Source organism: Ammospiza nelsoni, chromosome 2 (assembly GCF_027579445.1).
Source record: "Ammospiza nelsoni isolate bAmmNel1 chromosome 2, bAmmNel1.pri, whole genome shotgun sequence".
Lineage (NCBI taxonomy): Eukaryota > Metazoa > Chordata > Aves > Passeriformes > Passerellidae > Ammospiza > Ammospiza nelsoni.
In genome coordinates this window covers 44120297-44133889 of record NC_080634.1, presented here as the reverse complement: position 1 = coordinate 44133889, position 13593 = coordinate 44120297, and the positions used below count along the sequence as shown (strand labels likewise).

Genomic DNA, 13593 nt, shown 5'->3' with positions numbered 1-13593 from the left:
CATTTGAGTAAGGGAAAGGTTTTTCCCATTACAGTGTGGGTGTGTACCCACACTGTAGAGACAGACTAAGACACAGTTTTAGGCCACAACATCTTTTGATCTTTTACTTGATCATTGAGGAGACAAAATAATGGCCTAATGTCCAAGTGTGCACCTAGCATGAGGTGGGAGAGATCCTTCCCAAGTATGCATACTGTCTGCATTCACACACATCATATCTAAATGTATGCCTGGAATAAGAATTCAATGGGTGGAAACCAAGCTTTACAATATAAGTTAAAAAACACTAACAAACTGAACTAAGCAAGACTAACAAAGGAACTTAAAGAGAGTGATACTGGATACTGCAGAGGGGATTTTCATGAACCTCAGTTTAAAGCTAACACCATATTTCAACACTATTAATACGTCATTGTATTTGAAATCATTAAAAATCACCTTGTGAATATCAGATAAATGAAGAAACTAAATAAAAATCTAAAGTGCATTAGCATTTTTCTTGGAAACACGCAAAGGATGCTAGTTTATGTTTTGAGTGTGATCTCACTTCCATATGGAGAAAAAAGGTGATAGCCTGTTGCATCACATACAGACTTCACATCTAATTATGCACCTAACACTGTACTTTCTACCTCAAATGCATTTAATTTATTTTTTTCTCTTCTTATGTTTCAACACTCGAGATAATTCATTAGACTATATTTTTAATGTATTTACCAGAAAAAAAAAAAAGTCCTCTTTTCAAATTAGGTACAGTCCTACCTGATTAAGCTTCTTCCATAGGTTGAGAACAGGAGAAAGTTCTGTTGACCATATTTCTCTGTCAAATTTGCAGCCAGCAGTTACTGACCTACTCAGAATCCGAAGCTGTGAAATGACCTGAGTGATGAGAATACAAATGCATTCTTGAAGAAAGATAAACAAACTTCTTTTAGTACAAAAATGCCATACACTAGCAAATACTCTTCAATTTATCTATGAACTGTCCTTTCCTGCATACCTAATTACTGATCAAAACACAAACAATATCCATATTCAAGAACAACACATGAACTTCATTCATATGAACACCTGAACTTCATTCACATTAAACTTAAAAAAAATCCCTACATATTGTCTTATCATAATAATTGTCTTCGTCCAATTATAATTTAAAAACTAATGAGATGCATAACTAAACAAAAAGCCTCTTTTCCACAAAATTTAGAGACAAAACTTGAGCTCTGCCTTTAACTAGGCTCCATGTGTAACTAAAATTTTAAGGGGAAACAAACTCCCAAAATATGTTACTAAATACATACAATAACTATCACACACCAAAACTTGAGACAATTATAGGAAATTCAATCTGATCTGACCAGGATCTCTTATTTACATATTCATGCCACCTCAACCTCTTTAAATGCATAACTATTAAAAAAACAGAGCATGAAATTAAAAAAATAACTGCAAACCTTCCAAATAGGAGGGGAGCTTCTAGTTCATTAGGTACAACTGCCTTTTAATGTAAGCAACCCTAGTAAGTTTACAAATCAACCGATAAAATACATCCATACATTTGGAACAAAGACCACTGAAATTAAAATTCTTCAGTGATATTGCAGTCAGTCTCTTAAACTGTATATAACCCCCCTGGTATTTTTGAGGCATTTTCATTAAATTTTAGTTATTTTTCACAGAGTATTTTTGCAAGGCATGTTAGAGAACAACTTATTAATTCTCTCCTCTTTCACTTGAAAATAAAGAATTAAGCTTCACAGCAAAAATGTATTAATCATTCAGAAGGTCTGGACTATTTAATTGTAACACAGACGGAGGGAGAAAGTCAAGTTGTTTTTCTGCTGGGATTTTACTTATTTTCTAGTCTTGAAAGATGTGCAATGATGAAGTGCTTTCTTTTGTTTTTCATTTTCTTTCACTGAAGCAAACCTCTCCTTCCTATTTATCAGCCTTGATAGGGACTGTGAAGCACTACAAGATGATAGTACACGCGACCATCATTTCAACTTCTATAAACAAGCTCTGACCATGAGACTGTGGTTTAAAATCCTGAAAGAATAATTTAAGGGCAGTAGTAGAATCACAGTCTCAGAATGTAGGAGAGTAGATTTCAGCTTAGTCAGGGATCTTTTTAGCAGAAAGCAGTTGGCAACTGTTTTGAAGAGCAAAGAGGGGCCAAGAGAGCTGGTCAATCCTCAAGAAAAAAATTCTCAAGGCACAAAACCAGTTCTTTCTGATGCAGAGGAAACAAGCATGATAAGCAAGTCAAAGAACAATCATGACAGAAGATCAACATGGATGTAAAGGAAGTTAGTGACCTCAAATCCTAGAATATGCTGAGTTGGAAGAGACCCACAGGGATCACTGAAGTCCAACTCCTGGCTCTGCACAGGACATCCCCAAGAGTCAAACCAGGCATTTTCTGAACTCTGTCAGGCTGGTGCTGTGACCACCTCCACTGGGGAGCCTGTTCGGTGCCCAACCACCTCCTGAGTAAAGAACCTTTTCCTGATATCCAACCTAAACCTCCCCTGACACAGCTTCAGGCTGTTCCCTCAGGTCCTGTCACTGTCACCACAGAGCAGAGATCAGTGCCTGCCCCTCCTCTTCCCCTTGCAAGGAAGCTGAAAGCTGCAGTGAAGTCCCCTACAGAAGATGGGGAAAAGGATGGACTACCCAGCAAGAGTAGAAAGGCATTGCTCAGTTGTGTTGGGGTCAGGTAAGGAAAGCCAAACCTCATCTGAGATTAAAAGCAGCAGTGTATGCAAAGGCCTAAAAGGGTTTCTGGCAGTATTCTAGTAGCTAAAATGAAAATACGAGCTACTGCTCTTTATAGCTTCTGTTACATAAAATAACATTTCACCCTCCCATTCTCATAACTTAATTTTAAACTTTCATAATCCTTTGTGTACCCCAGCTATTGTGTATATCAAAAAAGATTCTTGTTTAATTTAGCGAAAAATTAATTTCTCTGATGAATGTTTTGATCATAGTAACTTTATCATTCCAGCTATTCTTCCTCATTTTCACTCTGCACATATGCAAATGTTCTGACAAGCAATACAGATAATAAACATACATTTGTGCCTTCCAGATATCATTCTTTCAGCTATAGTTTTGTATCTTTTAATTTGTTTTTGGGTAGTTGCCTGCCATCATTTGCTAAGCAATAAAACATTTATATGAAATACACTTTAACTGGTAATTCAGAATGTGGTACTTCATATAAACTTGCATATAGTGCATACTATAAAGCTGAAAAATGTTTATATGATTGCTTTGTGAATATGGGGGATTGAAAACATTAACTCTGGTATTCATTTTCAAAGTGCCTTTAGAGGTACAAACATGCATCTCCATACAGCTGAAATGAGTTTGAGAAGTAGTGACTGCAAGGTAAGTAATTAAAGTATTTTTCTATCTCTACTCCACAGTGTTAGCTGTCTTTTTCTAATTATCTAATTATAAAATTTGTCAATATAGTTTAAATAGGAAATACAGTACCTATTCTTTATTTGAATTATTTTTTTCCTTCATTGTGCCTATATGTTTCTGCTCTGTGTATTTCATCAAAGTAGTTCAAAAATATTGGGTTATCATTATCAAAATTTAAACACTTAAATTAAAGGTACAGAATCAAAAGAAATCAAGTCTTAACTCTCTGTGTTCTGGAGTACTGTAACATACAATGATCTTCATCAAATGTTCATGTAACCATGTAACATCATTAACTCTTTACAGTTCATCCCATTTCTTTTCTCAGGTATAGCAGGCATGATGGTAGCATACTTTACTCCTAAAGTTTCCATGACAGCACAGTTTTCAATTCACCATAATTTTTCTTTAAATTTATGGGTTAGGCTGAAACTTTTTGTACTGGTAGCTCTTTCAGCCTGATTTTTATTTTTTTTCAAAATTTTAACCTACAATAATCATTCACGTTCAAGACACAGATGAAAATACATTTGATTCATGTCAAAAGACTCAGGTTAACTTTTGAACTGCTTCAACACCCCAAACTTTTGCTAACGGGCTACAAATTTAATGGCAGGACATCTGTCCGAATTCAGGAAAGAATTACAGATTGTAAAATAGTAACACATATTACTATTTAAGTATGATTACAAGTTTGATATTAGAACTTGAATGGTGCAAGTATTTCATTCTCACAAATCCCAGTGAAGTTCCTTACAGGGTTGACTAGTCTATACTACTTTGAATCAGCTAAAGCTTGAGAAAATGTTTACTTTCTTCTCTCAAATCAGTCTATATGTGGTTGTTATGAAAATGAAAAGGGAAATATATTTTTTTTAAAAAGGATCATAGAACAATTAACACTAGAAAGAAGATAGGGAGGTCTCTGGTGTAACCTCCGGTTGGAAGCATGATGAGCTTTAAAACCAGACCAGGTTGCTCAGGGCTTTATCTGGTTTTGAAAAATCTCAAATATAGAGACTGAAGAACATCTCAGGATGACCTCTTCCACTGCTTTACTACCCTAATAATTAAAAGGTTCCCCTAAAATCAAATCTGGACTTTTCTTGTTTTGGTTATTGTCCTGTAAAAATAAGAGTCGAATGGACTGGGACAAAGAATGTGTTAATACTGGGAAGGACCAGAATAAAATCATGAGTGGGATATATCACGCTATTAGAATTCTCAGGTGTATCACAGAAGTGTCCAAAGGATTGTGGTTTGTTTGCAATTGCTCCACTTAAGTATTTTCACCTCCAGGCAACAGAAATAAGTTTTCAGTTGGAAGGTAAACTGGATTTAAAAGGAAAAGGACTATCAGGAACACATTTCAGGGGTATATATGAAAACCAAAGGGACAGGACAGGAATGAACACATAGACTAGATAAGTACCTAGAAGGAAGGAGACCTTGGTTCAGATGACAAAAGGAACATGATTAGGAATCTGTGTTTAAGAAGATGAAACAACTCTTGGGTTGAAAGAGGGCATGTTACAGTCACATTAGGCAAGCACAAACTCACCCTTACCTATCCTTAGACACTTATTTGAAGCTTACTTAAAACTTACTCCAAAATATTATCACCTTAGCCTTAGCCTCCCTAAATAATCAGTAGACAGATCTTAAGTGGGATAACTTGCATTTGAAAGGTTCTCTTTTGAGCACATAGGAAAACTAAGTTCTATACAGAGGTACCTCAGACAGATGGGTCTATGCCATAGAAATTAGAATGAGGCTTTTAATTTAATTTCCTGGAAACCTAGCTACAAAACTTGAGAAGAATTTTTCGCGATGTAATATATATACAATAGCATCAGCCTAACCTATCATAAACTTCAAAACTTACTCTACATTAAGCTTGCCTTAAACATGATGTTTCTACATGATGAGCACACAGTGAGATCACAAGTGACCAGTACAGATGCATACATCCAGATCTGTGGAATCCTATTCTTTGCACTCTAACCCAGGTATGTACTTATAGTACTAAGGAAACTGAAAATTCAATCATAGATGTAGAATACAGGGTACTCAAAGTAAGAGTACTTTTACAATACCTAACCTTTGAATGTTCCCCTTTCTTATTGCAATGTATTCTTTTTATATATTATACACTAAAAGCTCTTACATTTTGTGCTAGTTCACACCAAATGCAAATCTACCATTAAGCAGGAAAGCAGTACCTTCATGAAAATATGAGAGCGATAGAAAAAGAGATAATAAAAATATAAAAGCAATCACAAAAAATGGTCTGTTTAAAGAGGGGCAAGAAGATTATTCAGAATCTAAATTCTTGGTAGAATCTGTCTGTTTTAAGTAAGGCTAGCTAATCACAACAGTATTTAAATAAAAAATTCAAGAGAGCAATTTATTTGTGAACAATGACTCGAATACTGATGAACAGACTAGAGAAAATGCTACCAAGTATTTTCTCTATTCTTAATAGAAAATTCATGCACTGTATGTTTTTTTCTGAGTTATCAGCACAGGAAAATACAAATTGCATATATTAAGAAAGGTGGGGTTGTCAAACTAAGAATGACAATATTTATTTACCTAGATATTAAATTACTTGTGCATCTCAGCTTTTTAATCATTACACACTTTTGGGTGCATCTACAGACATATGCTGCTATATTGACCAGCATATTAGAGTAGAAAACGTGTATCTAGACAAATTATGTGAGATAATGAACAAAATGGAAAGCTATAAAGATAATGAATATTCCCGTGCAACTTTCTATGGAACTACTAAAAAAAGTAATGTTTTACCTGAAAATTAAAATTCATGGAAACAAATAAAAATGAGGAAATGTTCAGATTTTAATTTTTCCTTCTCTGAAATTTAGACAAGACACTTCTAGGAACACAAATCTATTTCTGTTCTTTACTGATGCAAAAGACAAAGTCTTGCTTTCAGTCATTCACGCTACTGCAAAAAATGCTGCTTCACAAATACAATATATAATAAATGCAGACTTACATCTAAGACTTGTATTCACTTAAGAATCAAATCAAATTTTATACACATTATTAAGACTTGAAAAGAGGAAAGTAACACAGTCAAAAATATCTTGTGAAATTCTGACAGTGAATTAAAAAAAAACAGATAATTTCTGAACTCAGTATGATTACTGTTCTAAGAATTCAAAGCTGGAGAGATTTGCTAGTCAGATAACTGTTATTTTTTTTCAAGATTATGGAACATATAAAAAAGAATTTTTATTTTTGTACAAAAATCAAGCAAAGTCCTCTCTGTAAATCTACAGATGTCAAAGCAGATACTCTACTGCCATCTACCAGTTTTAAAAGGATGTAGTATTAGCACAGAACTTCTACGCTCCATTTCTCTGAATGAAACAATATATCCCTTTACACAGCTGTTTAAGGAGATATTTCTGGTTTTATAAGACTTTAGAGTTCAAAGTAAAATATGAAGCTATAGCTTAATTACTCTGGTAAATACTGTGAAAGTACTAACTAGTGCAGGGCAACTGTGTCTTTACTGTGTCACAAGAGGGAGCAGGTTTCTGTGCGACATCCCTTCTGCCAGAACTACACGCTTCCATCCTGCTTCTCACAGCTTGGCTGCTGTTCCCTCATTGCTGAGAACGGAGCCTAAGACTCAACTGGCATTGAAACCTCTCTGACTTTCAGTCCCTGCCTGTGTCCCTTACCCTCTCTGCAAGCACAGGATCCATGGATGCTGTTAGGATGAAGGTACTTAAATGGCACTTGTAAGCAAATCATTCCTACTGCATGTGGATCAGTAACAGACAGTGTAGGTCTGTCTATGCCTGCTCTTTTCTTGTTCCATCAAGGCCACCTCAAAGATGCACTTTCAGTCATTAAGGATCTGAAGTAGGGCTGGACTCTATACAGATACTTGCCTTCTCAATCAAACATAAAGTAAATGGGCAAAGATTCACCATGCCTGTATCTTCCTTTATACAGAAGAGAATCATGTATCACATACCTCTGACAATAGGAAGACCTTCTGTATAGCAGGGCTTCAGGGGAGGAAGGAAGAAAGTCAGCAGCATGCTGTAGATGGACAGCACAAGCCCTAGCTGAACCTTCTCCTAAGAATAACTAAGAGGTTTACTTCATAGAAGTCGACAGGATACACATTACCTGGAGACCATGAAGCTAAAAGGAGTGCCAGAAGAGCTGGTTGACCTTAACTAATCACACACCCTGACAAAATTTAAGGAGACTGGAAAATGAGAGCTGTTTTTTTGAAGAGAACAAACTTCTCATATGCAGAGCACCACAAATATATTTTCATATACACAGCAACAGTCCTATGAGAATTAATAAGGTTATTTGAAGCATTACATTGATTCACTAAATTGGTAAAGAGATGTTTTCTACCTCTTTTTGTTAGAGCACAGTACTGTGGCTTCCACTCCATTAATGGCACAGCACATTTCTTTCATGCATCACCACAGGTGTATTCAAAATACGTCCCATATATCAAAATTCCTTTTAAGTACTCAGATCTCTCAGTTGCAGGGTAATAAATACAGGTTGACATTACTCATCAGTTTCTACTAGAGACTGTTAGTCATGTATTTGTGATGTGGGATGTAATAAATGTCAGCAATTAAATGCTCTGAATAATTGAAAGGTTATATAATTGCTAAATTATTTTAGGAAAATAAATTCATGTTCATCTGGAATCTATAGTAATAACATAAGATTTTCAATAATAATACAAACTGCTTTTCAATAATGAAAATACTTTTCAATAATTATACACATATTACTCTATGTGGCATAATTAGAATTGTGGAGGAACAGTAAATATAAAATTCATGCTCTGAGTCCTGCTGAGCTGGATTATGAAAGAGAAAATTGTATCTGTTGACAAACAATCACGAAGCTACAGCTATCATTACAGCTGCACCTTGAAAAAAAAATCCCACACCACAGCCCACCTATTCTATAAACAGTAGAAATTCTGCAGTCAGATGTATGACTGAAATATTGGGTGGACATACCCTAACGTTTTTTTATCTTACTTGGGTAATGACAACTGTGGGTTTTTGGTGTACAAACTCAAGCATGATCCTGCAGTTTGAGAGTTGCCAGTGTCCTCACATACCCTCCCCTACACCTTCTGTCTCTTGCTGTCAGAAACAAGGCAAAAAGCATCACTGGAACCATATATCTGATCAGTTTTAGTAAGCCAGAGAGCAGTTTTAATCTAAATATAAGGATATTCAAGGAATAGCAAGAAGAGGTACAGAATCATCCAGCGACTTGCTGAAAATAAAAGTACATCATAAACTAAGTAAAAAAAAATATAAAAAGCTATTTTATTGCAGTCAGTGAGATCATTGCAATTACATTTAATGAGGCAAAATTTGCTTCATGTTTCCTGACCTTGATTTGTACCTTGTCTACTTTACTAGATTGCTCTACACTGTTCTTCATTATTAGTTTAATATTAATTTTAGCTTGAGAAATATCCATCACATAATAAAAAATAGTTATAAAAAAGGTAACTTTTTTCCTATAAAATTTCTCATTTTCAAGTAAGACAGAAGATCAAGAGTATTTACTTTAAATAAATACTGTACTTAGTCACTACACTAAGGATCAATTAGCTAGTCCTTTTGATTTCTGATGGATTTCAATAAAGAAATTGTTGTTGCTCTTTAAGCAATCACATCTATGATTCAGTAAGAGATTTCTGTGCAAGTATTAATTCCTGTGGAGTATTTAATTTGGCAACATGTTTTTTGCCTGAGTTTTAAACTTGACATTGTTCAGATACCATAATTTCTAACTCATGTAGATGTAACGTGTGAATATTAATTCCCTATGTTGAGTTTCTGCTAGAACAATCTCTCAAGTTTTCAAATTATTCAGCTGCCATTCATGATGAGTATGAAATGTCATGTATGAATCACAGAATAATAGAATGGCTGGGGTTGGAAGGGACCTCTAGAGATCACCTAGTCCAACACCCCTGCCAAAGCAGGTTTACCCAGAGCAGGCCCCACAGCATCACCTCCAGACAGGTTTTCAGTATCTCCAGAAGAGGAGATATTCAACCACATCTTCTCTGGCAGCCTGTTCCAGTTTTATGTCATCCTCATATTTAGGAAGTTCTTCCTCAGATGGAACACCATGTGATTCAGTTTGTGCCCACTGGCCCCTGTCCTGTCACTGGGCACCACTGAAGACATTCTGGCCCCAATCCTCTTGATACCCACCCTTAAGATATCCATAAACACTGATAATATCCCTCAGTTGTCCCTTCTCCAGGTGAAACAGACCTAACTCTCTCAGCCTTTCCTTGTAAGACTGATGCTCCAGTCCCCCAGGCATCATAGTCCTCCCTAGAGCCCCTTCCAAAAGCTCCTCATCTTTCTTGAACTGAAGAGCCCAGCCCTGGACACAGCACTCCAGATGTGCCTCACCAGGGCTGAGTAGAGGAGCAGGATCACCTCCTCTGACTTGCTGGCACTGTTCTTCCTGATGCACCTCATGATCCCACTAGCCTTTTGGGCCACGAGGACACTGCTGGCTCAGGGACAGCTTGCTGTCCACCAGGACCCTCAGATCCTTCTCCACAGAGCTGCTCTCCAGCAGGTCACCCCCAATCTCTGCTGGTGCCTGGGGTTGTTCCTCCCCAGGTGCAGGACCCTGCATTTGCCTTTGCTGAACTGCATTAGCTTGCCCTCTGCCCAACTTCCCAGCCTGTCCAGGTCTCACTGAATGTCAGCACAGCCCTCTGGGGTATCAGTCACTCCTCCCACATGAAAACAAGTATGAATACAGGCACAGATCATTCCTAGGCATTTTTAAATACTCCCTGTAGTATAATACTGTGCACTGGAGCTCTGTACAAAAACAAATTTATATTTATAGCAGTGATCTGCAAGATGAGATTTTTACTGAGATTAAGAAAAAACATAAAAGCTTTATACTATGTCAAAGAACTGCATCAACAAATTTTTCACGGGAATTACAGCTTACAAAATCTTAAATTAAGAGTTACCTTTTAGTCACAGAAGCTCTCTAAATACCATTATTTGCAACTCTGCATCTTTAAATTTCAAAATATATGTGAAAAGGCTGTATTATTAATGATGACTTCACTGAAGGCAATTTCTGAAGTGCTGGTTAACAGCCCACATTGCAAATGCAGGAAAAATTTATTATTTCTATTTATATATATGTTGAGGATAGCCATGAAGTAAACTACAGAATTAAGATTTTGGATTATGGAAATAGGACACTAGTTTAATGGCCATAGGGAGAGGGAAAATATGATACAGTATAGTAAGCAGAGGCAAAATTTGAGGGAGTAGAATGGACAGCACATTAATTTCAGTTGATTAAGAAGGAGAAATAAAAGATTATTTTTGAATAAGCTTCAGAAGAAGTCCCCTCATTGTGTAGAAAGGCCAGAATTTTTAGCAAAATGACTGAGTAAGCATGGAGTATCTCTGTGGATTGAAAGGTGAAAAAATAAGGAACATATAAGAAGAAAAATCAAGGACAGTGAAAGAACTGCTGGGCAATTCAGGATGAAATTAGAAAAGTCAAAGCCCATGTGGAGATAAGATCAGAAGGAAACAATTAGGGATGAAATGGGTTTCAACACATATGAAAAAGTTCAAAGACAACATGGGGCATTGACCAAATGTAAGAGAACATGTGAGGCATGGTACATAAACCATGTATTCTAAGGCCTCTGTGCATGGTGTAGGAAGCAAAGGTGCAGATAATACCGGGAAATAAACAGCCCATGCAAAGAACATGAACACATTCATACACTAACAAGGACTTCAATCCAGCTGTTGGCTGGTCACCAGTGGTGTTCCCAATGCTCAAAAGTGTGGCCAATTCTGTTTAAAATCATTATCAATGATCTCAACGAGGAGGTTGAGTGCACTCTCAGCACCCTGGCCGACGGTGGGCAAGTCTCACAAGGTAAGCCTCACAAGCACACTCTCTGCCATTAATGTGAATGATAGCCTTGCCTGAGGATGCATAATGGTGGGAACCATTCATTTGCTTTAGCAGTTGAATGAAATAAACTGGCAACGAACAAATGAAATTTTGAAATGTGTTGGTCTTTCACTGCTCTGGAAAATGAAACAAGCAAAAAAATGTGTCTACTAATTAATAAAATCCATCTTGTTTTTGAGACAAGCACAATAACTTGCATACTTTAGAATGCTTGAAATTTCACTTCCTTATCCTGAACTTTTCAATTTGAAATTGAATACTTAGATATGATATGCAAGTGTAACAACTATATTTACATTCTTACAATACTCAATGCGGAAATGGCAATAAAACCTATTTTCAAAATCCTGTTCAAATAAAAATCTAATTTTTCAAGCAGTCCAGTTTTCAGAAGAAAAGAAAGCCTCCTGTATTCTGAGTAAGCAACACTTCATAGTTACAGGTATTTTCTTTAATCTCTTCAATGCTCATGAAAATGTTCATCATACAAGTATTAGAAATGCTACTGACATTATTACAAAGCTTGACTCAAAGGTCAATGGAAAGAAATAGGTAATTCCAAAAGGTGATTCACTCCTTTATTTTAGATGCCTATCTAAGACTGGCACAAATTATTGCCTGTAGCTGTTTGTCTTTCTTTAGTAACAAAAAATAAAATGGATGACTAGCTAAGAAGAGGTGGATAAGAGTCATGTGATTGAAGCTAGTTGAGAGGTATTACACTGGGGTTTCTTTGTTTTCATTTCAATTGGCTTTGAATTTGGCTTATCATATTTTTCTATCACAGTACCTAAATACTTTAAAGAAAAACAAACTCATAAGAAATTATTCCAGTATCAGTCAGGGGAATTTGAAGATGCTTGAATCAATAAATACATCACAAGTCTTCCAGCAGGATTTAAACAAAATATCCTCTAAGAGCTGAACTAGAAATCTCACAAAACCTTCCTGTGTATTCCAAAGATAAACTCTAATTCCACGATATCTGTTTTTAAAATACCATTGACTTGTGGGAAATGTTAGAATAACATCTAAATAAAATATTTGGTGTTAACACAGAAGGTATTTTAAGAAATATTAAAACACTAACTGAAGATAATATCAGTGAACGAAACAGGATTTCACACATCTACATAATTCACACCCTGGCAGGTATGAATTTGCTATCTTGGAGCTGGACTCTAATACACAGGGAGCCTAGATAACAATTAGATTAGGCACATAACTCTGAGAACAATAAAGCATTTTTAGATGACTATCATCCTTAGAAAATATTTTTTCTATTATATTAGTTTCACTGCCAATGTGTAGTGACTAGCCAAAAAAAAATGTCTGTTCTGGTAAATAAAAGGGAAAGTTTGTGACTTCCAAGCAAGAAGGAAAATTTAAAAGATTAAATTTGAGAAAAATAAATTACCTTGTATCTTCTACCCTGTCACAGAAAATGATACACAAATTTGGATTCTATTTGAGACTATAAAATTAGTATGAAAAAGGTTCTTAAAGCAAGTAATTCTGTTGCAAAATCTGAACCACCTAAACTGCAGAGTATCACTGGTCTAGTTGAAAAGCAAATAAAATTACAAAGGACAAAATACAGGAAGAGAAATACTTCTAGCAAGTTCAGTTGAAGTGAACTGGAACCCAGTTAATATTTAGGTTATAAGTATTCAGACCTCAAAAATTTTAATTCATATATAAAATCTACAAATAAATAAATTTTGTAGTATTTCTTCAAAAATTTGGTGAAAAGCTACAGTCTGTGGACTCTTCAGCGATGAGTCCCAAAGGATTATTTTAAATCTCTGATGCCCTTAAGCATTTTGAAGGTGTATTGGGTGGACTTTGGCTAGCCACCAGGTGCCCACCATAGCTGTTCTATCACTCCCCTTCCCAGCTGGAAAGGGAAAAGAAAATGTAAGGAAAGGTTCATGGGTCGAGCCAAGGACAGGGAGAGATCACTCACCAGTTAGCATCACGAGCAAAAGAGACTTGAATTGTGGAAATTAATTTAATTTATTGCTAATCAAATCAGATTAGGCTAATGAGAAAATAATCTTCAAATCTCTTCTCACCATCCCTCATTTCTTCCTAGACTCAACTTCATTCCTGAAATCTCTACCTCCTCCA

The 13593-nt window shown here is 35.9% G+C and overlaps 1 protein-coding gene across 1 annotated transcript in view; it reads right to left on the bottom strand.

The window, feature by feature from the left end:
• Positions 1–13593, bottom strand: part of DYNC2H1 (dynein cytoplasmic 2 heavy chain 1) — a 143236-nt gene that overhangs the window by 32962 nt on the left and 96681 nt on the right. Inside the window, exon 83 of the mRNA XM_059493367.1 lies at positions 763–879. Coding sequence (XP_059349350.1) covers positions 763–879 — 117 coding nt within the window. The remainder of the gene's footprint in view (positions 1–762; positions 880–13593) is intronic.